At 43.4% G+C, this 26,238-nt stretch overlaps 1 protein-coding gene across 1 annotated transcript; it reads left to right on the top strand.

Annotated features, from left to right (window-relative positions):
• Positions 1-202: 202 nt before the first annotated feature.
• Positions 203-25,693, top strand: LOC136427034 (G-protein coupled receptor 54-like). The gene is made up of 8 exons (XM_066415753.1): positions 203-353; positions 8,559-8,728; positions 12,203-12,338; positions 21,031-21,172; positions 22,244-22,379; positions 23,117-23,304; positions 23,776-23,829; positions 25,014-25,693. Exons 1-8 carry the CDS (start codon positions 203-205, stop codon positions 25,249-25,251), a joined length of 1,215 nt encoding a protein of 404 aa, XP_066271850.1. The 3' UTR covers positions 25,252-25,693.
• The last annotated feature ends 545 nt before the right edge of the window (positions 25,694-26,238 follow it).

A 26,238-nucleotide genomic window follows, 5' to 3' on the forward strand; every position in this document is an offset into this window, starting at 1 on the left:
GAAATATCGTAAGGTGGAACTCGCTGCCACCAAGTACAGGAGCGGCATCCTCATTAGATAGATTTAGACGACGTTTGTAGCTAGAAGTGCAAAGGGCTGGTGTGACAGGCGGTCCAGTGTGATGTAACCAACTGTTGCCGCTCCCAAGCGCAGTTATAACGGCAATACAGATACTGCCGTAGACCAAACCTCAGGTAGGACCATGGAGAGCCTGAACGGATCGGATGTGAACGGGACATGGCCCGTAGCCGCGGTGTCCCCGCCGCTGGGACCAGAGACTATAGTCGTGCCCGTTATCTTCGGGATCATCCTCTTCACCGGGGTCCTCGGGAACTGCGTGTCCATCTATATCGGTAAGTGAATGTTCTTCTTCGTTCTGAGTTGTGGTGGTGGTGGTGAGTCTATATCTGTATCTATATAGCCGGTATAACCGCCCTTCGGCGTAACACAACAGCGTTAGAGTACTGATCGGCATGCGTGTCATTGTTGTTGTTGTTGTTGTTGTTGTTCACCTTGTAGTGCCTAGTTGTGCATAGTGCAGCAGGTTTCTTTGCTGTTTTTGTAGCAGGGTATATTTGTACAGGGAGCCCTTCCATTTAATTATCGTGCTTGAGGCACCTCCTCGAACACGGGACCCCAATCGTCAGTCCCTTCCAAAAGACGGGTGCAGCCCCAAATGATTGCGAGATGTCCTGTCGCAGGATTTGAACTGTTCAAATCCTGCGACAGACCAACCGGTGTCTCCCATTTACCAACCATTTGGCACAAGGAGCTCAACTGTGAGGCTGCTACCAGTTGAGCTACCAGGGGTATTCTTATCATTGGGTGGGATATAGATTAAACAATTTAGCTCGCGGCAGCAGAGTCATGCGGTTGGGTGGGTGGTTAGATGTGAGCGATTTTTCTATAACGTGCTGCAGTGCCGCAGAGACAATTATTAGAATGGGCTATAACGCCCCACACAGTACAATTCAGGAACGAAGCAATGGTTCGCTGCTGCTAAGTGTTCTTGCATCTTAAGACGGTGGAGATGGGAACGAGTCTTAAAAGCTTGGAGGCCATTTTCACTAATGTCTCTGCTGTTTGAGAGTCCATTACAAGTACAGACTGCTGCATGTATGGATGAATGAATGAAAACAGACTTTTATTGCACGTTTATGCTCTTACAGGCTAAGTACAGGTCATGGTGATAAAGCAGATGTACAATCACCGTGATAGAAGAATGCGGTATCTTACTACATCTCACAGGGACTAATGTATACTGGTGTTCACAGGTTCGAATGTCTTGCCAGTTGAGTGGGTTCTTGAGATAGGTTCTGCGAGAACTTGTCTCGGCATAGCTAGGCTGGTGCGTGTGTTACGTCTTCATGTAAACGGCTAAGATATCAATTTTGTTACCTACGTTCTTGCCGCAGGTAACACATAACCTTGAAATCACGTATAGGCAAGGTCATCCATTGAAAGGTTTGTAAGTTTAAGTCGTATCAGTCCTTCAAAGTTCAGAAGACTCCGATATCGGCAATTTATGCTGATGATAGGAGAGACCCGTCAGTTTTGTCTTCAATTTCCATACCGCAGTGAAATCGCACGGGTCAGTGGATAGGTCTCCGCAATCTTGGAATCGAAACTGTTATAAAGTCTTGAATATCATTGTGTGTGTCATCTCTGAAAAGAAAGTGTATTTTACGCGCAGATTAGTTCTAGATCTATCGGCAACGGCAGCGTGTGCTAGGCAAGGGCTTCCAAATAATCAATCAGAGATCTTGATTAACATCTGGCAGACGTTAAGGGTTTAAGTTATTGCTTACTTACTGGTGCCATTCCATAAAACTTTCACGAAAAGGTTAAATCAAACGTGTTTGACATACAGGATGGCGATGCGTTTTTGACACTGTACGCTGAGTGTAAATCGTAACAATTATCGGAAAAAAACGACGGTGGATTCAGGGCTAGTTACTCGTAAAGCCGTATAGGTAGGTAGGTAGGTAGTCGACGTGCTTACGTGCGACGTGCACCGTCGGGGTTATACCGCCCCTTACGGGGTGACATACCCATTCGTTGGCTGATACAGGACTTAGCCTGGACTTCAGCCTTATCAACTCGAGGAGCCGAGCTTGGGTAGCGAACGGAAAGCTAATAAGGCTGGACTCCAGGCTAACAAGACGGGGATGCGCCAGGTCTCCCATCCGGGTGAATGGTGTAAATCATCGTATGGCTGATACGAGATGGAGGTTCGCCAGGCCCCCATCCGGGTGATTTCTAGTGAATTGAATCACCAACTCCAGGCAGAAGGATTTGATGCCCCTACTCTTTTTCGAAAGATGTGGTGGGTTCTTCTAAGTGCGTGAAGTGTGGCTCTCCCCAAACACGGGACCTCCATTTAACGTCCTATCCGTAAAGTCGTGACTAGCACCTTTGATTTTCCCGATCGCCTCTCGAGCTCGACAATAATTACTGCCGAGATTGGTTGGTCCGCTGGCAGGTAACAGGTCAATACGGGCCCGGGCCGAGGGATGTCCCTGTGGCTCAACAGGTAGCAGCCTCACAATTGAGCTCCTGGTTCCAATTAGTTGGTTACTTGGAGGCATCGGTTCAAGGCACTGGGTCAGGACATTTTGGTTGGGGCTGCACCCGTCCTTTGAAAGTTAGGGACATAACATGTGATCCAAGGGACTAATTGCTGACACGTTTTCGGACACGTTTTCGACGAGGTGCCTCAAGCTCTCAGTCACTCACTCATCTTCACCGCTGAGGTGTCTCGAGCACATACCCTGCTACTGAAGCAGCAGGGAACGTGCTGCCCTACGTGCCACTAGGCACCGAAAGGGTCGAAACGAACGAACGGGCCTGGAAAGCTCTTCCGCATGTTGGAATATGCGGGTTGGTGACATGCTCTGAGTAGTCAGGATTTTACCAATCTCTCTCAGCTAGTCCGGGAGCCAGGCTGGCTGCTTCCAGGGCCTACGCAGGCAGCTCCTCGGCTCAAGGCCAACATTCCCCCAAGGAAAATTTGCCCCAGGCCCCCTGACTTTGACCATGAAAACTGCTTGGCATTCAGGTTATGTACACGCGGCATACAGAAGAAGAAGAACTTAATTGCGCGATAATTGTAACTGGTACAGTGTATGGCAACTCACGTACATGACAGTTAAACTATTGCTAATAGCAAATAAGTCTAATAAAGAACTAATCTAATCTATGTATAACATTAGAAATAATCTATAGAATGGAGTGCATGCTAATGCGCTAATGCTATAGAGCAGTGTGTTGATAACAGTTTGCTGTGCCAGGAATGAATATTATTGTCTCGTTTTTGCACAGAGTTGTATATAAATTTGCCTACATAGGTAGATATATGAACAGGGCATGATAATATCATATTGAATATCTCTGTCTTCGTAGGCGGTAATATTGTGTCGGACGTACATACAATAGATTGTTTTTGTCGACCATCATCATAAGTTGGACAATCCGTTATGAAGTGGAATTCCATCTCAATATCATTATGGTATGTTGGACACAGTCTCTCATTAGCTGGCGTGTTGTAGTGTCGGCCCTTTTAGGTTTCAAAAGAGTGGACACTAATCAGGAATAATTAGAAGCACTGCGCGGCACACCTTCTACGTTGTGGAAAAGGCGGGTGCCGGACTGTTTGAATGACCTACACAGGCCAGCTCCTCGGCTCAAGCCCAACATTCTCCCAAGGAAATTTTGCCACAGCCCCCCTGACTTCGACCAGTTTGGCATTCAGGCTAGGTATAAGCGGCATACAGCAGAGGTGTAAGGACCACTGCGCGGCAGACCTTCTACGTTATGGCAAAGGCGATGCCCCAAGGCCCTACGCTCCAATGCGCTCCAATGTGCAGTCTTCCGAAAGCTGAGCTGACTAGCACGTATGTATGTTCATTTAGTTGTGTCCAATGACATATTTTATGCAATGGCTGTTACTCCGATGCAACGTTGACCCAAAAAAACAAAGGAGAATCGGCAGCAATAACAAGTTTAGGGCCCTGTCACACTTGTACGTATATTCAAGTGCGCGTGAGTTGCGCATTAACAATTTTTTGGGTTTAAGTAAGGTTTGCGGGGGAAAACGTTGTTTTCTACTTTGATCCACCGTTGTGCAGCCAAGTGATCGAACCTAAGAAATCACTTCTTCGGCTGCAAACTTAACCTGAACCAAAAACATGTTACTACGCAACGCATGCGGACTTGTATATACGTACAGGTGTGACAGGGGCTTTAAATAGCAGGCTAATTACCGTATGCGCATTACGTTCTGCCGACGTGCTGAGCTGGCTTTGGAGGTTCTGCTCTGACCTTATCATGCATGTTAACAGCCCCTCATAGAATACTGCCAAGCTGGGTAACACTTGTAAGTAATCTGTAAGATTTGCCCCCTGGGAGCGAAAGTGAATAAAGTGAAAGTGATATCGAACCAGTTTAGCTCACCGAAGAGGTAATACTGTAAATGCAGAAATTTCGCGATAGGGAGAAAATTGAGTGTTCGCGGTGGTTTTGAGTTGGCGTTAAAACAACAGTAGCGCTACGCCAAAAATAGTTACTCAAGCAACTGGATAAAAATTTTGAAACAGTCAGACGTTTCAGACAGCATCCGCTGTCTTTCGTCAGTGACTAAACTTAGGACTGGAGAACCAGTAGCGCTACAGTCACACAATGGAAAGGTTTTTTTGCAGTGGTTTTAAGTTCACAGTAAAGAGTTCACCGCGGAAACCGCATTTACAGATAATCTTCCGCTGGTCGTGACAGAGAATAGAGAAGCTATGTCAGGTTGTTTTGGTCAGCCCTGTTGGATGTGGGGCATAGGAATTCATCATCGTTTAAAGTTCATCACATCTAGTGACATTAGTCCCATACATATGGATGGACATGATCATCATTGCGTCTCAGCTTTAAATATAAGTCTAATGTATTCCGCGCGAAGGTCTAGCTGACAGGTTTCTACACATGCTAATCTATCAACGCGATTCTAATTTCTAACCATGCTTATCCATCAGCAGTTGTAAAACTGGTGTTCGCTGGGAGCTATCGTTGGTAGCTTTGGGACAATGATAGCACTGAGACGGAGAAGTCTCTACCAGACTAACTACGCCAGCTGTAGGGAGAATATTTGCCAGAGAGGTTTAGCCACCAGAGGGTTTCATTTGCAAGCGCCGGAGAAATATTAACCTTACCGTGGACTGACTCTACTGGCCAATCATTCATTCTTTTGCCGAATTCTACGATCCATACGCCCGTAGGAAGGCCTGGAGTAGGCTAGAGAAGGAGTTCGTTGCGAGCTACATCACCCAGTTTTTAAGTCATTTAGACAAATTCAGACAAACTTCTTAAACTACAGTTTCATTTCGGGGCTTATTCGCCTAATGTGCACAAATGTGCTGATAAATCCATGGAACCAAGATGCCTCACCTGGACCATAGTCTATCATACCTAGAAAATGATCTAGAGACAGCAATTAACTAATTGTGTAGATTGAGTGCTACGTTTCTTATTTTCTAGGCCTCTTCTGAGAATTGATATCTCCTCCTAGACCCAATTAATATGCCGTTCCACGTATGTTCCCAGTGTGCAACTGCTAGTCAGAAGCCCCCATGTTATCAACAGGTACAGCACCTTCACGTGGATCCAGTCATATGAATTCCTCATCTTTTGCAGCTCTTCTTGACATAAGTCCCATACATATTGACGATCATGATCTTCATGGTGTCTCAGCTTTAACTATAGCTTGAAGTATTCCGTCCCAAAGGGAGCTTACGCGATTCTGACCCTGTTTATCCGGCAACAATTGTAAAGTGATGTTTGCTGGTAGTTACAGCATCCAATTAATGCACCGTGTCGCCTAACATCCTGCTCAACTGTTGCTCAATGACATGAAAATCGATTTTTAAAAAGCGTTTGGCAATACCTGGTAGCTAACATAACAGTCAAGAGGTGCCGTCCAACGTCAAATATAGCCCAACCTTTGCTATTCAGAAGCCCCAGGTCCTTCAACAAGAGCAAACGGAAAACTTTAAAGTAGATTCAGTCTAGCTGGAAAACATTTCACTTCGACTACAGGGGTTAAACACATTGACTCGAAATAGATTTTCAGACTGACATGAAAAGAAATTTTTTTAAAGCGTTTAACAATGCCTGTTGGCTTACATGTACATAACAATCAATATGTGCCGTGTCAGGTCAAATATAGATCAACTGTTGCTGAGGATTAAAGGGTAAAGAGAAAACTTACACGCGAATTCATTCTTATCAACATTTCACTCACATCGCAGGAGTTAAGCGCATTGTCACGTCAACTCCTGACAACTGCCGATGAAAATCCCCAGACCGTTCAACCGGTGCGAAGCTGAAGAGAAAACTGTCACGTGGATTCAGTCTAAAAAAACATTTCACTCCCATGGCAGAGGTTAAACGCATTGACTCGAAATACAGTATCAGATTGAAAGTTTAAAAGATATGGAAAGAGTTTGGCGACACCTGGTAGATTACATAACTAACAACATGATGTGCCATGTCAAACCCTGTTCAACTGTTGCTACCTTCTACTCAAAAGCCCCAGGCCGTTCAACATAATTATGCAAATGGCAAACTTTCACGTGGATTCAGTCTAAAAAAACATCGGCACTCACACCGCAGGGGTTAGGCGTATTGAATCAAAATAAGATTTTCAAATTGACAAATGAAGAGAGTTTGAGGGCATTTGGTTATACCTGATAGCTTACAGAACTGTCAAGATGTGCCGTGTGACGTCACATCCTGCTTGATGAAAAGCCCAGGCCGTCCAACATGTGCAAATAGAAAACTTCCATGTGGATTCAGTCTTGAAAACATTTCACAATACACGACAGAGTTTAAACGCATTGACTCGAAACGGATTTTTAGATTGACGGATGAAGAGAGATTGAGGGCGTTTGGCGACACCTAATAGCTTACATAACTATCAAGATGTACCATGTGACGTCACATCCTGCTCAACTGTTGCTTCCTGTAGATGAAAAGCCGCATGCCTTTCGACTGGTGCAAAAGGGAAAGATTTCATGTGGATTCACGAACCTTCGTATCAATCTTTGAAATCTTTCACTTAGAGGACCACGACTAGAGGAATAGCGTATTGACTCGTTAGGTGCAGGTAGTTGTCGGCCAACCCAATAACGCCCCCCTCAGTGCCGTACGACAGCGTCCTGTCAAGGGAATAACGTAGGGCCCAGCTGCTAAGCTGAGGACTGGGGATACGCATATAAAAAGAAATAGATTTTCAGATTGACATGAAAGAGTTTGACGATGCCTGATAGCTTCCATAACCAACGAGTTGCTGTGCCGAGCACACGTAAAACCCCTCTCAACTGTTGCTACATGCTGATAAAACGCCCCAGGCCACTCAATATGTGCAAAGAGGAAGGTTTCGAGTGGATTCAGACTAGAAAACATTTCACTCACGCGGCTGGTGATGGGCGTATCGGCTCGAGATAGATTTTCAGATTGACGTGAAAAGATGTAGAAAGTGTTTGAAGATGTTGTGCTGCGTGAATGCACCTGATGCATTCCTGCATGTTTCTTCCTACTGAGTAACATGTAGACGTTTTGGTGACCGTCAATCACCAAGTCTTCGGGGTTCTACTGAAGCCAGTAGCTGTCGCTGCTGCAGTGCTAAGCACGCGGCCCCAAACGTGACTGAGTTTATATTACACCAACCAGTCAGTATTGCCCTATTTTAAGGCCTAGTGGAAAAATGTTGTGTTTCCGGCTAACCGACCGACCCTAGCAAAAACTTTTTAGTCAACCGCTAGCAAGGTACAATGTGCATAAAATTTCCAATCTAAGTAATGAAAATTTACAGAATCCAACAAATTTTACACATTTTCTTGCAGATTTACTGTATTTCACACTCTGTTATCAGATTAAGGCTTCGATCAGTTGATGTAAGAATGTGCAGTAAACATTGTACGTCTTTGTTCAGTTATTGACATACTTGTCCTTGTAAAGCGAATACATCCAGATTTGCAATGTTCAACTGTATTTGTTGGATCACTTCGCTCGAAATCTAAAGAGAACTAGAGAACTCCTTCCTACGGACCTGGAAACACAATTTCTGTTCTTAAGCCTGAGGAAGGTTATAGACGGTCATCGAAACGTCGACTGTTGTAACTCTTTGATTGGGATTACATAAAAGAACTTTGATATCCATCCATTCAACAGCCTAATGAAACTATACACGGATGTAGCTAGCCGCTGATGAGACGCTGCAGGCCTTTTATCATGTTTCAAAGGGAAATCCTTCATACATATGGAATCACTGGACATCAAACCCGCCAGACTGATCAAACGCTTAACTGTTGCTGATAATCAGAAGCCCCGGGCCATTCAGCTGGTGCAAAGGGAAAATTATTTTCTCGTAGATTCAGTCTTGAAAACATTTCACTTCCGCGGCAGGGGTTAAGCGTATTGCCTAACAATAGATCTCTGATCAAAAGGGATGGTCAGCGCTTGTTGATTGATTGATTGATTGATTTGATATTGATTGATTTGATATTGATTGGCAGTGGTGAAGTTCGGGCGCATGCGGACGGTGACGAACCACTACGTGCTGAACCTGTCCGTGACGGACCTGGCGTTCCTGCTGTGCTGCGTGCCCTTCACCGCAGCCGTGTTCAGCACCGCCACCTGGCGGTTTGGAACCATCATGTGCAAGGTCGTCTTCTACTTCATGCAGGTATGGCGTGTTTGTTTGTTTGTGTGTTTGTTGGTTTGTGTGTGTGTGTGTTACTTTGTTTGCTTGATGATATATTTAGACACATAGATAAAATTATGACGATCCGTCAACACCTTCTTGAGTTATTATCTTCCGAAGTCTGAACAAAATCCGCCCCTGCAGTTCCAGAAACACCTGCAAGGCTACCAAGGATAGCACTTACTCTCTATCCCGAGAGCTACCTTTTCCTTAAAAATCACGACCAGAGCATGTCCACAACATGAGATATCAAAACCTGAAGTTCCACTGTAGTACCGTAGGAAGCCGCTAGGGGGCCAATTTTCGATCCACCATTAGCTCTAAGATCTAAGCATTCTTGGATATGTTTACCTATTTGTACACAGTAAGGGTTGTTTCCTTCTAGAATGTAGTTAAATCTATCTATAGGTCGGAATGTATCAAATTCTGTTGAGCAAGCGGAAAGAAGGTCGGACAGCTTTGAGCGTTTATCATGATATCGTGAACAATCCGGGATAAAGTGTCGTTCATCTTCATATGTGAGACAGATTTTCTGAGAAATTTGACTCATTTGATTGAAATGGCTATGGTAAAACGATCACGGTAATAGTGTGTACACACAAGGGAAGACTTCGGTGTATTTGTTGATGAACGTCAGTGTCCTGAATAACCAAGCTGTGGGTGGATCCCTATGATATTTGCTAGGTCAGTAGGGGTCGGAAAAATAAAAGGTCAGTAAGCGATAGGTTAATCTTGAATTATTAATGTACTTGTACGTAGATTATTTTGTATCCCATTGTTTGCATGTATAGTTGAAGAAGACCTTACGAAAGTCGCTGTACTTCTGTTGTGTCCATAAAAAAAATTAAAAATTAATATGTGATACTTTTGTGCTGAAAAATGACTTGGTTTTGCTTCCCCTATAGCCCTCGAAGTGTAGACGATAAGCCTTTGGTCGACTATTGAGCTCTCCTGATTGTGTTTTTCGATGTTGAGACTGTTGTAACTCTTTGATTTGGATTATACAAAAGAACTTTGATATCAATCACTTCACAAGGCTATTCAGGGATGTCGCCATCTACTGATGATTCTGTTTACCGATGTTATGAAACCGTGCTGTGAGTTGCGCAGGATGTTAACAGCAGGATGCACATTTCAGTTTCCACCATATCCTGTTTTGAAGCGTGATTTCCTGGAAAACAATATCCGATGGACAATGTCTTGGCTCCTTATAAGGCACGGGCTACGTCTGTAATCCACCATGTTAATACTGAAGGAAAGTAGGCCAATACTTCTTAAGGTGCTTTGATACCAAGGATTGACGTGTTCAAACATTCGTATTTCCCGAGAACTATAGTAGAATGGAACTCGTTGTCATCAAATACTATAGGAACATCTTCAATGAATAGCTTTAAAGAACGCGTACGGTTGCAGTCAGATGTGCAAAAGTTAGGTGTGACAGGCCGTTCAGTGTGGTATAACCAGCTGCTGTCGCGCCGCGTGCCTGTGAGCCTGGTGTGGTACGCCGAAGGGCGGTTATACCGGCTATACTGATACAGATAGATACGAGGGTGAGTCAATACGTTTTGCAAGTAGATTCATAACAGGATAATTTTTTCATCAAATGAGTTGAAATTTGACATATATGTAAAGGCACTTTTTTTCTTGGGACTAATCTTTCTCAGTTTGTTGCTCAAATTTCATCAGAAACTGACTTGATTTCAAGCCCGTATTGTGGCTTACTAAGCTACATGTAGAACACTGTGAGTACTCGTGAGTCTTTAACGTATTCCAACAAGTCACTGCCGATTATAATTTTCCATCTGCCAAACCTCAATGTGCTTTACTGATTCACGTGTGCAATCAAGTATTCACCATAGCTCATCCGATTATTGATATATGTTATGTTCACATCTGTTCACATTTTTGTCCTGTTACTTGAAATTAGGCTTCGGGCAAGAATGTGCATTCGCATAAATATTCGCGGCCCCATTGCTTCATTTTCCATTTTGTTAACTATTTGATGGTATATGGAAAGGTGCCCCTTAGATCAAAGAGGTTAAATAGACTATATACTAGTATATAGCCTCCTTGCTTAGATCTATGAGTTTCATGTGGCCCTAAACTGACCTCCTTGCCCTAACCAGCCCATTGAGAAGCTGGAGCTTACATGGCTTAAGATACATGTTTTGGTGCTGTCTCATTATCACTAATCTTACTAATGGGGTCACAGATCACATGGAGTCGCACGTGAGGTGTCACGTTGAACATAGTTTTCTTCGGTACAACCCTATTCTATTCATCTGCAGACGTTTCAGCGATCTGTCTGTCGTATTTATAAGTGCCTAATGAATGAAGACCTTTATTGCACATTTCTGCCACACTTGGCTAAGTACAGGTCACAACAAAACAAAATACAAGTACAGTTAATGGATATAAAAGAATATGACTATCATTGGATAAATTCTGCTTCTCCTCGCTTTTCGGTTAGAGTAGATATAAAAGAACAAACGTGTTTTTCAATGGGAGGTTTATCTACAGTAATGAAGACGACAGACAGGTCATTATACACTGATTACATAGACGACAAACAGGTCATTAAAGCGTCTGGAGAATAATAAGATAGGGTTGTGTACCGAAGAAAACTATGTTCGATTGATTTACCAATCATACTTTCAGCACAGGGCAGACATTAGAGTTGGACCCCACCATTGTAATATAGCGCATATCAAATATGTGTAAGTAGATAGGTGTGTAAGTAGACTCCCTTAGCTTTCTGAGAAATGTACACTGAGCAAGACTGTATGTTTAAAACAGGAAGTACAAGTCTGTGCAAGATGGCGTTAGGCTGTCCAGCATCCTTGCGACTTACCTCTTCACCACGTCCCACGTCCCTTCACCACCTTGAAAAAGGCAGAATCATGACTTGATCTGTCCAAAGACGCCCTGTTGCGAAATATATGAATTCAGGAACACAGTGTGTTAAGCGGGACAGACTAGGATTAAGGATAGCCAGGATAGGACATGCAGAGTAACTTAGAATAAAACTCTTTTCCATCGGTCACGACGACTGGAGTCGAAGAGCCTCTCTCTGCTATTCCTTACACCATGAGAGCCAAGTATAAGAAGCACGGACACAAGACCTCGTGAAAGTACTTACCCAAACTTCATTCTCAAACATTCTTCTCCACCAGAAAGTCACAAGGTTCTACTTTAAAACCATGCAAAGAAAACTGCAGTGCTAAAACTCCGGGAAAAGCTGACTGGGAAAGTAGCCCTAACTTTGACCCCCAGTTATGTATATATGAATGTTAATTTTTAACCTTACTGATTGTGTGTTTAACGTAATGACTATTTCTTCCCCTGGGTTTTCCCTTAATAATATCCTCTTGCTGGTTGGGCAATCCTGGTATGTACATCGTAACTACATACTGAACCAATACATGAATAAATATGTGCATATTCTGTTGTTGCCAGGCGACCGTGCAAGCCACGTGCCTGACGCTGACCGCTCTGAGCGTGGACCGGTATCTGGCCATCGTGTATCCGCTGGAGTCCCGCAAACTGCGCACCACGAAAGTCGCCATCTGGGCCAACACTTGCATCTGGACAGGTGAGCTACTTCCTTATCTTAAAATCTAAAGATCTTAATGTTCTTTCATATACACAAGCTGAATAATACTAGGCAGTGAAAGTGTTGTTGTAACAAAGATGTAACCAACGTGTTACAAATTTTGAACTTTTTTTATTCGAAACTTCTAAGTCCGGCATAATAAGTACTGTTTTCGCAAACTGCGCACCATAAGAGTCGCTATCTGGGCTAACACTTGCATCTGGACAGGTAAACTAGGATCCAACTAACGCCTACTTCTTTATCTTAACATCTCAAGATCTTGATGTTCTTTCATACACAAACTGCATAATGCCAGACAATACAAAACACACCTTAGTTAGCAGGTAATAGTCCACTGTGTTCTGCTGCTGCAGCGGTCTGGACACCCTGAAGCTGCAATCAGTCTTTCTTCAATTCTCTCCACTTTGTCCGGTTCATCGCGTGCTTACATAGCTCCCGTAGTTTTCTTTCTGACCGCAGCAGTCCCAGTCTTTCTTTCTTTCTTTCTTTCAGGTCTCTTTCAGGTATGCCCTCAGTAGTTAGCAGGTGCTGCTGTAACAAAGATCTAACCAAAGTGATATAAATTCGTAACTTTTTTCGTAATTTGGAAGTCCGGCACAATAAGGAACCAAAGTAATATTAGATGGAGTTTTGTTCGCAATTGGGAAGTTCGGTATAATAGGGAGTTAATTTGTAAAGATCTTAATGTTCTTTCATACTTACCTATGTCGAACTACATAGTACTAGGCAAGGAAAAAACATAATCTAGTTAGCAAGTGTTGCTGTAACAAAGACCTGACAAACGTGATATAAATTTGGAATTTTGCAATTTGGAAGTCCGGCATAACGGGGAATTAATTAGTAAAGATCTTAATGTTCTTTCATACTTGCCTATGTCGAACTTCATAGTACCAGGCAATGCAAAACGTACTTTAGTTATGCTAGGGTCACATTTTCAATCCGGGGCCCGGCCGGGCAGTCTTTGGGAACGAAAAGTATGATATAAAAGGCAACAAAACACAAAACGTACCTAAAACTTATTTAAGAGCATAGCTTGTGCAAATTTATGGACTTACACTTTGAATTGTCGTTTCCGCAAACAGCCCGACCGGGCCCCGGTTAGGAAATGTGACCCTAGCATTAGCAGGTGTGGCTGTAACAAAGATCTTACCAAAGTGATATAAATGGAACTTTTTTCGCAATTTGGCAGTCCGGCATACTAGTTATGCCAGGGTCATATTTCAAATCCGGGTCCCGGTCGGGCAGTCGTTGGGAACAAAAAGTATGATATAAAAGACAACAAAAACATAAAATATGCCAAAATTTACTCAAGTGCAAAGCTTGTACATATTCATTGATAGAAACTTTAATTTATCGTTTCTGCAAACAGCCCGGCCGGGCCCCGGTTGGTAAATGTGACCCTAGCATGATAAGGACTGTTTTTCGCACACTGAGCACCACATGACTCGCCATATGGACAGGTAAGCTAGGATCTGACTAATGCTCACTTCCTCATCAAAACATCTTAAAGGGTTTATGAAACATATGGGACCCGATATTTTCAGATTATATGTAAGAAGGATTACACCGATGACGGCACTGCACCTGTCATCGGCTAGATGCAGGGTTTATTGGACAGGTCAGCTAGGATCTGACTAATGCCCACGTCTTTACCAAAAGACATGGGGCCCGATATTTTCCTTATCTTATGTAAGCTTTAACTTACACGAGCCACGAGTTCTCCCGGAGAGAAAAAAACAATATTGGTTGCAGTTCTATATAATTTTACATTACCTTAAAATACTTCTACGGTGCCGAAAATTCACGTGCATCATCAAGACCTCAGTAACTACCGACATGCCAACACAAAACTGTAGCTATATTTCGATATCTCCATGCATTTTACTTAATGTTGTCAAGTGTCATTGACACTTTAATGTTCTTTCCTACACTAAGGGCATACTAGATTTGCAAAAACATGATTTTCTTAGCAAAGAGTTGTTTTTTTGTTGTTTTTGTTTGTCTTTTCCAACGATGTAGATGACCAATGACATCGCTGTAGCATATGACACAGATCTGAACAAAATGTTGTAAATCTGGAAGCTTTTTCTAATGGTTGAAGTCTGATATAAAGAGGACCTTTTTTAGGCTACTTGGTCTAAAATATGTCAAGGACACCCCTGGTCTTACTCTCTTGAATCTTTTATGAGCACGAATGTTCTCAATTTTAGCATTAAATCGAATGGTACCATGGGATACTGAGAGCAGTAGCCTTACGCAACGTGCCGCTTGGATCTTCCGGTATCTACTACCTATTCCATTTTAATGACCACGGATACTCATATCCGAGATTTAGGTAGCCATTCCGTAGTCGTGTGTGGCATGCCTGTATAGAACAAATGGCTATTAAGTAAAGTAGGACAGTAACCCACAGTGATGAGTAAGCATGTATACATGCTCTTGCAAAAATTATTCAAGACATGGATTTTAAATCTCAACAAGTTTTATAAATCTTAGGGGCTAGGCAAAGACTCCTATGTGATCTAGATTGAATAGTCTTGTTAATCCAATGAAAAATCTAAATAGGAAAGTTCGTTATCAACAACCGTGTAGCCGACGTTTCGATGACTGTACATCACCGTCAGGGCAATATTAACTGGTTCACTTTGCACTAAAGCCAGGTGTTTCTGCTAACAATGCGGTCCCAAACGCACAGAACTGTTACATTATTATTCAGTCATTCACCAACCTGATGAAATTATTCACGAAATGAGACATCCAGTTTCATACCCGGTGCCGTTTCTTTAAAGCCCACAAATGACTATAGCGGAAAGTAGTACTAGTGTGTAAGCATGTACACTCTCTGTACGCTATTGCAAAGTCTTATTCAAGACACGGATTCAAAATCTCAAGACGTTTTATGAATCTCAGGACCTAGGCAAAGAATCGTTTTCTGTAAGCCTTCCTGGGCATTTCCTAACAATGAATGAATGAACTTTATTGCTCGACAATTGTACATGGCACAATGTATGACAACAATTACAAGGCAATCAATGTAAACTAGTCTATTCTATTCTATTCTGAAAACTATAACTACAAGAATATGAACGTAAATGGCGTTCTGATGTAACTGTCTAATATACGTTAAACGTTTCGGTTTATTACAATACTCTTTTGTAAAGCGCTACATATTTATTGGCCTAAGTACGTAGATAATGACATCACCAATTCATCCCCGCTGCCGCGCCCCCGCTGCATTACCGGTCGGTGGTATGCGGGCCGCGGAAGGTTGCAATTATTTAATCGCAGACCATTCATTGGATAAAGGAAGTGGACAGGCTGGAGGAAATTGGATCTGTGCATGGAGACTCCTGAATTCTGATATATATTTGTCGGTGCATGCATCACTAATGACATTTTCAGAGACATCAGAACCTCCACACCTTGTGCAGAGAACGTGCTTTATTCAATGTGGTGCTTCTTTCTAAAACACACGTATGCTTCTCATTTGCCTCTGTCCACCTGTGTATTTGTTTGTGCATTTGTCTGTCTGTCTGTCTGTCTGTCTGCCTGCCTGCCTGCCTGCCTGCCTGCCTGCCTGCCTGCCTGCCTGCCTGCCTGCCTGCCTGCCTGCCTGCCTGCCTGCCTGCCTGCCTGCCTGCCTGCCTGCCTGCCTGCCTGCCTGACTGCCTGCCTACCTGTCTGTCTGTCTGTCTGCCTGCCTGCCTGCCTGCCTGCCTGCCTGCCTGCCTGCCTGCCTGCCTGCCTGCCTGCCTGCCTGCCTGCCTGCCTGCCTGCCTGCCTGCCTGCCTGCCTGCCTGCCTGCCTGCCTGCCTGCCTGCCTGCCTGCCTGCCTGCCTGCCTGCCTGCCTGACTGCCTGACTGCCTGACTGCCTGTCTGGTTGGCTGGTTGTCTGCCTGCCTGTCTGTCTGGTTGGCTGGTTGTCTGTCTGTCTGGTTGTCTGTCTGTCTCGTTGTCTGTCTGTCTCGTTGTCTGTCTGTCTGTCTGTCTGATTGTTTGTCTGACTGGCTGGTTGTCTGTCTGTCTGTCTGTCTGTCTGTCTGTCTGTCTGTCTGTCTGTCTGTCTGTCTGTCTGTCTGTCTGTCTGTCTGTCTGTCTGTCTGTCTGGTTGTCTGTCTGTCTGTCTGGTTGGCTGGCTGGCTGGCTGGCTGGCTGGCTGGCTGGCTGGCTGGCTGGCTGGCTGGTTGTCTGTCTGTCTGTCTGTCTGTCTGATTGTCTGTCCGTCCGGTTGGCTGGCTGGCTGGCTGGCTGGTTGGCTGGATGAATGGCTTGCTACTTTCTTTTCCTGTTTTTCAATCGTGTTACTCATTTATTCTCCACACATTTCGTTTGGCACCAGTCCCAGAAAAGCAGGTCAGACTTGTCAAAAAAGCCATCGCAAAACTTTAGATCTGCGGCTTGGAATGGACGATGAACCCTTCTTGAAACTTTAAGATTTAATTGGTCTCACAAGACGTTTACATCACCACTGCGCGAATCTATCTGCCCTATTATCCTGACATAAGGAGTTATGAATAAAACACGGCCAGTGACGCCTTAAGTGTCGTGACGCTTGAATAACCGTGTGTCATTATTATAACGGTAACAAGTGTCGCGACACATCTTGCCATTATGCATATGGTGACAGAAATATATCCTGTTTTGCTACCGACATGAAAAGTTTCAGACAAATTCATCAAAGGATCTTTATTTATAGGTGCGAAGACACAGATCCAGGCAGAAACAAGTTGTCAAAGTATGAAACCAGGAATCAGACACTAGCTGCTGTACAAATGACGACACATCCCCAATATCTGCTATATTAACAGCACAAAACCTTCCGGCGCACATCCACAAAACGCTACGGAATGAATGGTCCCAAGATATGGGTGCTTCTCAAATATTTCATTTATTATTAACTGCACTGGACTGGGTGGAGAGAAACAGCGACAAGCTATGATGCTATTAACGATAAAAACTGTTACGGTGTAAAAAAAAAAAAAACGCATCACCTCGGGAAAGCCAGCAGACGATATGCCAAGCTTACATACCAAAACATCGGCGGGATAGTGAGCTGTAGCTGCGAACGTGCGCACAACTCTATTTACATTACTCCTTCAAGAGGTGACCCTCCTTCCTGGTGTAACATCCTGCCGACGCCAAATGTCAAAGAAATACCAAAGGCGATATTAACTGGGGTGACACTCCTGCATTCGATAGTAATGTCTGGAGTTTATGCAAATCGTTTTAAAAAAGCACTGTTAACCTGAAACCACCCACAAGTTGTTTTATGCAAGCACATTAAGCCTAGACAAAATTTCAAAGAAATACCAAACGTTATGTAAAATATTAACATTATTGCATTAGATAGTCACGTCTGGAGTCGATGAAACCCGTCACAAAAATAGTGTCGTTTTATAGGAACATCAATATATCAACAATATCAACGCCCCCTTGACATATGAAAACGCATAAAAGTTGTTTTATGCAGGCAAATTATATCCAAAAGAACATTCACGTCTTGGATGAGACACTTGTGAGTTCTGTCACCTATCCCTCTGACATTTGGATGTTGAACACTTCATCATTTTTTCATACGCTTTCCATGTTAATAGGACGGAAAGAAAGGGCAGACACAGACAAGATCTATCTTCATTGTTTAAGGTGGTCTATTGCATAGATGATACCAACTGTATCATCAACCATACGAGAGAGAAGGGTCTGGTTTGCAGGGCATAGCTACAGAAACAAAGAAGAGCTTGTAAGCGAACTCCTGCTCTGGACACCAACTCATGGGCACTCGAGTGTCGGGCGACCCCGACGGACCTACATAGACCAAGTTACCGGGGATGTAGGGGTGAGGTCTGAAGTCTTGAGGGAGAGAGCAGCCATAGTCCGGGCAAGCCGACACGACGACGATGATGATTGCTTAATTGTCTATAAAGTATGTACCGACAAGTACACACGCACGGGTTGTATAGAAATATTGTAAATTCATTCTCGCGGACAACACGTGTAAGCGTAGATGGAAGAAATTAGATGTTCCCATGAAGTTGTGGCTATGTCAAAGAATCTCAGAACAGGAAAGTAATAAAACACTACAGATCCGTGTGTTCTGTTGTCAGGGACTGCGTCAAACTGAAGACCATTCGATGCGCTGTGTCGTGCATCAATTGATTAATCCGCCTAGCCCGGCTCTGCCTGTACAAAAAAGTTTATGCCTGATAGGTAGGGTAGCCCGGTGGCGTATCAGAAAAAAGTTTCGGACATCCTTCTGTGGAAACCAAGAGGCCAAGTGCGCTGCAGAAGTTTGACTTTTACCGATAGTTTAGTCAGAGACACTGAGATTGCATATGAACACTTGGGACAAATGATGTTGGACAGGGCAATATGGAGTGATGTATGTTCTTATTTAGTCCCGGCCGATGGCCGATAGATGATGATGATGATAATCCCTTCACAGTCGTAGAATTCTCCCCTAGTAGTTGTGCATTCCGCGGCACCGAGATTATCAATTGACGGTCTCCAGAAGCGTTTCTTTGTCTTCAGGAAAAAAGATGTTTTCTAAAAGTTTGTGTTCGTTGCGTTGAGCTGAGTAGTTCGTCTGTAGAAGCTGTGGAGAGTTGAGGTAGAAAGTTTCACTGATTGAACCCATGAGATTAATTTCGCTCCATGGAAAGAAAGCGTATGGGGGTTCTATATATAAAGGCGGGCACCTTCTGACAGTGAAGAAATGGGTATAGGGCTGCCAAAAAACATCTTGCCTTTTTTGTTTGACCAAAAACTGTTAGCTTGCCATCCTTTTCGAATATTGACGGTTACCCAATCATTCTTACATGTACTTGTTTTTACAACGTCGGTCGGAAGTTTTTGAAAAGGACTTTCTTTGCCGTATCTACTTCCTTGGGTTCTCTTCTGCTGTCTCTACCCGTCGCCGTGTACAGTGAGGTGGTGGAGATGTACTGGTTCGGGACTCGGTACTACCTGCATGGAACTGTGGTCGTTGATACCTTAAGGTTAATTTTTTAAGAATTTCTCTAAGAAAGCTTTTTTCTCATTTAAGGTTCTCTTCTGCTGTCTCTACCCGTCGCCGTGTATCGTGAGGTGGCGGAGATGTACTGGTTCGGGACTCGGTACTACTGTTATATAAATATATGGAACTGTTGCCGCCAAAGACCAGGGAGATTTGTTGAAAGAACTTATCTAAGAAATAATTTTTCCGTTTCTACTTCCCAAGGTTCTCTTCTACTGTCTCTACCCTTCGCCGTGTACCGCGAGGTGGTGGAGATGTACTTGTTCGGGACTCGGTACTACTGTTATATAAATATATGGAACTGTTGCCGCCAAAAAAACAAAGACCAGGGAGATTTATTGAAAGAACTTCTCTTAGAAAGCATTTTTCAATTTCTACTTCCCAAGGTTCTCTTCTGCTGTCTCTACCCGTCGCCGTGTATCGTGAGGTGGTTGAGATGTACTGGTTCGGGACTCGGTACTACTGCATGGAACTGTGGTCGTTGATACCTTAAGGTTAATTTTTTAAGAAGTTCTCAAAAAAAACTTTTTTTCTCATTTAAGGTTCTCTTCTGCTGTCTCTCCCCGTCGCCGTGTACCGTGAGGTAGTAGAGATGTACTGGTTCGGGACTCGGTACTACTGCATGGAACTGTGGCCCTCCAAGACCTGGAGGTTTTCTTTGAAAGAACTTCTCTAAGAAAGCATTTTTCCATTTCTACTTCCTTAGGTTCTCTTCCGCTGTCTCTACCCGTCGCCGTGTACCGTGAGGTGGTTGAGATGTACTGGTTCGGAGCTCGGTACTACTGCATGGAACTGTGGTCGTTGATACCTTAAGGTTAATTTTTTAAGAAGTTCTCTAAGAAAGCTTTTTTCTCATTTAAGGTTCCCTGCTGCTGTCTCTACCCGTCGCCGTGTACCGTGAGGTGGTTGAGATGTACTGGTTCGGGACCCGGTATTTCTGCACGGAGCTTTGGAAAGAAATTCTCTAAGAAAGCATTTTTCAATTTCTACTTCCCAAGGGTCTCTGCTGCTGTTTCTACCCGTTGTCGTGCATCGTCGGGTTTAAGAGTACTGGTTCGGGGCTATTGCATGAAACTGTGGCCGTCCAAGACCATGATGGACTTTTAAAGTACTTTTTTGTAATTAAGTATTTCCTTCTTTCTAATTTCTTCTTCTAAGATTCTCTTCTGCTGTCTCTACCCGTCGCCGTGTATCGTGAGATGGTAGATATGTACTGGTTCGGGACTCGGTACTACTGCATGGAAGAGTGACCTTCAAATGCCTAGATCCTGTTTTCTAGAGTTCTCTAAGCAAGCATTTTTCAATTTTTACTTCCTTAGGTTCTCTTCTGCTGTCTCTACCCGTCGCCGTGTACCGTGAGGTGGTGGAAATGTATTGGTTCGGGACTCGGTACTGATGCATGGAACTGTGATCGTTGATACCTTAAGGTTAATTTTTTAAAGAATTTCTCTAAGAAAGCTTTTTTTCTCATTTAAGGTTCTCTTCTGCTGTCTCTACCCGTCGCCGTGTACCGCGAGGTTGTGGAGATGTACTTGTTCGGGACTCGGTACTACTGTTATATAAATATATGGAACTGTTGCCGCCAAAAAAATAAAGACCAGGGAGATTTGTTGAAAGAACTTCTCTAAGAAAGCATTTTTCAATTTCTACTTCCCAAGGTTCTCTTCTGCTGTCTCTACCCGTCGCCGTGTACCGCGAGGTGGTGGAGATGTACTGGTTCGGGACTCGGTACTACTGCATGGAACTGTGGCCCTCCAAGACGTGGGAGCGGGCGTACATGATCTACACTGTCCTGATCAGGTACTATCGATCACCATCATTTCCCCACACAAAGGATCACACGATGTGAGGCAATTAGCGAAAGACATGATAGAGTTGGAAAACTACAAGGGCGTATGAACCCACTCCTTTCGTCTTGGAGATCCCTTGGGCCCCTTGATGAATAGGTCGGATAGAGCGTGTAAAGTTCGCCTAAATCTTCTCATTTTTGGAAATTTGTCAGTTGACAATCACTTGCATTTGATGGAAATGCCAAGGGACACTTTAAGCGTATCGTCTTTTACAAGCTGCTTATTTGTTTTGGCAAATTGCCCGTTGACCGAGAATAACCATTTGATTAAAATTCCAAAAGACACCGCAAGCATCTCAGCTTAGATGTCTCCTTGTTTTGTCAATTTGCCAGTTGACAATAAATGGGAATTGATGCAAAGGTAGGAAGACATTCTAAGCATGTCAGGTTCATTGCACTTATTTACAAAGACAATGATTGAAACAAGTTAACTTTGTTACACATGCAAACCCTGATGAAGGCACTACGTTAATTCTGCATACTTAGAGAATACAAATGATTTGTGACAATTCCTTTGACTCTTTTCTGCCGAATCTCAACTTTGTTAGACATGTAATCTCTGAAAAGCTTCGTTTGTTTACGTGAAGTATGCATTCGTTCATCCCTAGAGTGGAACTCGCTACCACCAAGCACAGTAGGGGCATCCTCACTAGGTAGCTTTAAACAATTCCTTAACCCTTGTCCTGCTGGATTTCCTGAGCAAAAATATACCCCCACTGCTGAAGTGCCCAGACACCTTTAAAACAAAGGCTACTAGTTAAGTTTGTCATTGCTCATTTTTAGTTACTTCGCTTTACAACAACCGCATTCTAGAAATGCTCTCAACCCGGCAATTGTCAGGGCTAGCATACAGAACAATCATGTGCAAACGATTGTTGAGCTCAACAGGGATGTTCTGTCCAATCTCAACTTTGTTAGAAGTGTACACCCTGATGAGGAAGCTACGTGAACTATACATCACCAGTGAGTAAGACTCATTTGTGTTGATAATTCCTTAAACTACTTTCTGTTGAATATCGCAGCTACGTGGTGCCGCTACTGGTCAGCCTGGTGTCGTTTGTGCTGATCGCCGTTCGCCTGACCAAGACCGGACATCCGATGACCTCCGATGACCCGACTAACGACCAGCTGGTCAAGCGGAATCGAAAAGTTACTCAGGTTGGTGAAAATATAGTAAGATATTTCGTGATGCTGTGTTCGTGATGTTGTGTTTTAGATTAGATGACTCGTTTATTTGGAACATGTGCACACCATACCTGGCTGGTTGAAAAATGATGTTTCAATTTCAACTGCACGTCTTCGCAATGTGTGTTCATCTACTGAAAAGTTAGTTTCTGATGATTTTTCGTGCAGCTGCTTAGAGCCTGTAATGCAATCAGGACCTTCCATCGACTTCCAATGACCTTGCTCACGACAAACCTCAAACCATGGTTTGAAAAAGGTCGGGAGGCCATGGTCGGCAGATTTGTGGCAGATGCTTAAAGATGGTCCCAGCAGAATTCCATTGAGATCTTCTACTGAACAATCTTTTTCCATATGATCGCCCTCCTGTCCTTGCTATTCTGGATGCCGATCCACGTGCTGAACCTGAACCAACACTCACACACACACACACACACACACACACACACACACACACACACACACACACACACACACACACACACACTCACTCACACACACACACACCCACACACACACATACACACACATACACACGCACACCACAGAAACACACACAAACACACACACACACACAGAGACAAACACACTCACACACACACACACTCACACACACACACACATACACACATACATACACACACACACTCACACACACACACACACAACCATTTTTCATGGAGATAACAATTCAAACTTTACTTTCTCTCCAGATGATCGCCCTGCTGTCCTTGCTGTTCGCCCTGTGCTGGATGCCGATCCACTTGCTGAACCTGTCCATCCTGTTCGTGCCCGACTTCCCGATGAACCAGGTCACGGCCTGGCTGAAGATCGTGGCAGTCTCCTTCAGCTACGCCAACTCGTGCATCAACCCTTTCATCTACGTCATCGTCGGTAAGAGGTACGGACTTCACGTGCGTGTATCGCTCGTTCTCATTTAAATGTATACATTTTGTAACTTCCGTTACCGTTTGAAATAAGACGTTTTTGACATTAAGATACATGCCACATATAAGGTGCCAAACTCTCGTTTTTAGGAGGACTGAAAACTTTTCTTTCTTTTAAAAACGACAGTTTGGCACCTCAAATGTGGCATATCTTAATGTCAGGAACGTCTTATTTCAAACGGTAACGGAAGTTACAGAATGTGTACGTTTAAATGAGAACGTGCGTGTATGTGTAGGTGTGTAACTGCCCGTGCACGGGTGTCCGTTCATGTGCCTGCAACGGTAATTGCTTCTCTGATTGATCAAATTTCACATCGTTGCATCTTAAAACCTTTGCATTGTTGATTTTTTAAGAAAAATCTTTCGATATGACTAAAGAAAACGCTCCTTCATTGGAAGTATTTTTCTCATTCCTGGATACCCAGCTCATCAATGAGAGAAGCGGTTCAAGCAAGGCGCTTCTGTAGAGACGTCTTAACGTGAGTACTTGGCTATGTGTTCAATAAAGTGAGTTTTTTTTAACGTGTGTTTTTTGGCTATGTGCTCACTTAAGTGTTCTTTTTAAACGTTTTCGCTACATCAACGTTAAGCCTTCAGCAGCAAAGTTCATCTGAGTTCGTATATACATTATGAAGAAGTATACTAAAATAGATTTACTCACCGACATTCTCGACTGGTTCTTCAGCTTTCTGGCTCAATCGTTCTAAAAAAATACACACGTGACTTTTCTTTACGCGTGACGTCAGCAATGGGTCAAAGGTTGTTGGAAGTCGATATCAACCCCCGTCCCGTTTGGGAGAAGGCTGGTGGAGAACAGTTTAATTCTTCACAATAAGCCTTATAACCCTTGTAGTTTCGTTGGTTGAGTGTTGCTTGCAGGACTCTAGTCAGCTCGACATTTTTTTCCGTAAGCGAATTTATGAAGCTGTTCGTATTCTAGGGGGGGGTCCGGATTTTCAAGCTTTCAAAAACACAATTTCCGGTATTTTGAGAGGCAAATCATGCGGTTGACAGTGGTTGTCAGTGGTCCCTTGTGACAACAGGCGGTGTTGAAAATGTTTTATTTTTGCCGACTTTAATTTCTGTCTCTCGTCCCAACTTGCTTGTGACCAAATTTCAATATTTTCCCTGTATCACATCAGCTTCATCCATTATCGCTAGCTCTCATGCATCCTAGTAGAATCTTGTGGCATCTGTTTACAAAACCATCGCTGTATCGTTACCATTAGTCACTCCAATCAAAGAGTCAACCTCCTTGCTCCAATAAAAAAAATCCATGAAGAATGTTTTAAATCGCATAATGCATGTCTTGTATTTGCCTACCTGTCACATCAGTATGTGAGTGAGGTTTCTACTTCGTGAAGCATCTCGCATTTGGCATTTAGACCACCGTGGCTCCTTTGTACTCTCTACTAGACATCGTGGGTAGCTGGAATAGTAGAAATTGGCCAAATACGTCGAAGAACTAGCCAGATGAGTTAATACCAAATGGCAAGCTTCTTGCCGGCTAAATCCACAAGCAAATTATTCAACGTATTTGTACACTTTCCGCTATTCCCAGGTAACCACATGGTAAAGACTAGCTCTTTTAACATTTTCTTTGATACAAAAAACTGGTTGATACAATATTGACGCTGGACAAAACGATGCCTTTTTTTACTAGATTCCGCGGCAGTTTCCGACGAGGCTTCGCCGTCTTCGGCAAAGGGCTGTCTACTAGCAGAACCACGAGACTGACCCCGCGGAACCAGATCGAAGATAAGAAGGTGGAAGAGATCCCGATGAACGAGATGAACAAGAGCTTGACGAACCAGAAGACTTTAGAACAGACGACGTCCAACGAGAGCCGGTACTACACGGCGTCGGGCTCGAGCGGACACGTGCGCCAGGGTTGTTGTTAGTATACGTGTTGTTAGTATAGCGGGTGTGTCACGCCGAAGGGTGGTTATCGCTCGTTCTCACTTAAATGTACACATTTTGTAACTTCCGTTACTGTTTGAAGTAAGACGTTCCTGACATGAAGATAAGCCGCATATAAGATGCCAAACTGTCGTTTTTAAAAGCCAGAAAAGTTTTAAGTCGTCATAAAAACTGCTCTTTGGCTCCTTGTATGTGGCAAATCGTAATGTCGGGAACGTCTCACTTCAAACGGTAACGGAAGTTACAAAATGTGTACATTTAATTGAGAACGAGAGTTATACTGGCTATATAGATACAGATACAGACAGTATATGCAGAAGATACAGCCCTACCATTTCGTTTGTATATATGTGTATAATTTGCACCAAACAATGCCGTCGCCGGCGACGTCGCGACCTGCAACATGTTTTAGTGTTGTAAGTCTAAAATAGCCCTAAGTGACTTTTGCATGGCAATAAGGGAAACGAATTGAACAAATGAATGGGCATATTTTGTATGTGTTTTGTAGTACCGTCTTTGTGTCAAGATGTATTTGCATATCGATTCATTTGGACTATATATATGTTTATGGATTTATTACGACTTCAACTATGTGATCTGAATAGTTGCTTTATTTTGTCTGACCCTTACTTCTTGCCTCATGAACTCAACGAAAAGTGGCCTGCAGGCCACTTTGAGTTTTTCCTGGATAGGTAAAGGAGCAAGCAAAGAAGTAAGACGATACGATCGTGTAGAAAATGTTCAGCTGGTAAACACTTGCTAACAATGTCATAACACCGTCAAAGGCAGTGTCTGGCTATACTTGTCTCTATTCATAGACATATGTACTCTGTACAGAACTGACAATAATGGTTTAATCAAGATATAGACTAAGTAACCAAGGACGTACACTGTATTTTGAATATTGTCTTGCAATAATGTGGCTTCACAGATGGATCATTAAAAATTGCACCCTCTGGTGCGATGAA

This window comes from Branchiostoma lanceolatum, chromosome 2, assembly GCF_035083965.1.
Source record: "Branchiostoma lanceolatum isolate klBraLanc5 chromosome 2, klBraLanc5.hap2, whole genome shotgun sequence".
In the NCBI taxonomy this organism is placed as follows: Eukaryota; Metazoa; Chordata; class Leptocardii; order Amphioxiformes; family Branchiostomatidae; genus Branchiostoma; species Branchiostoma lanceolatum.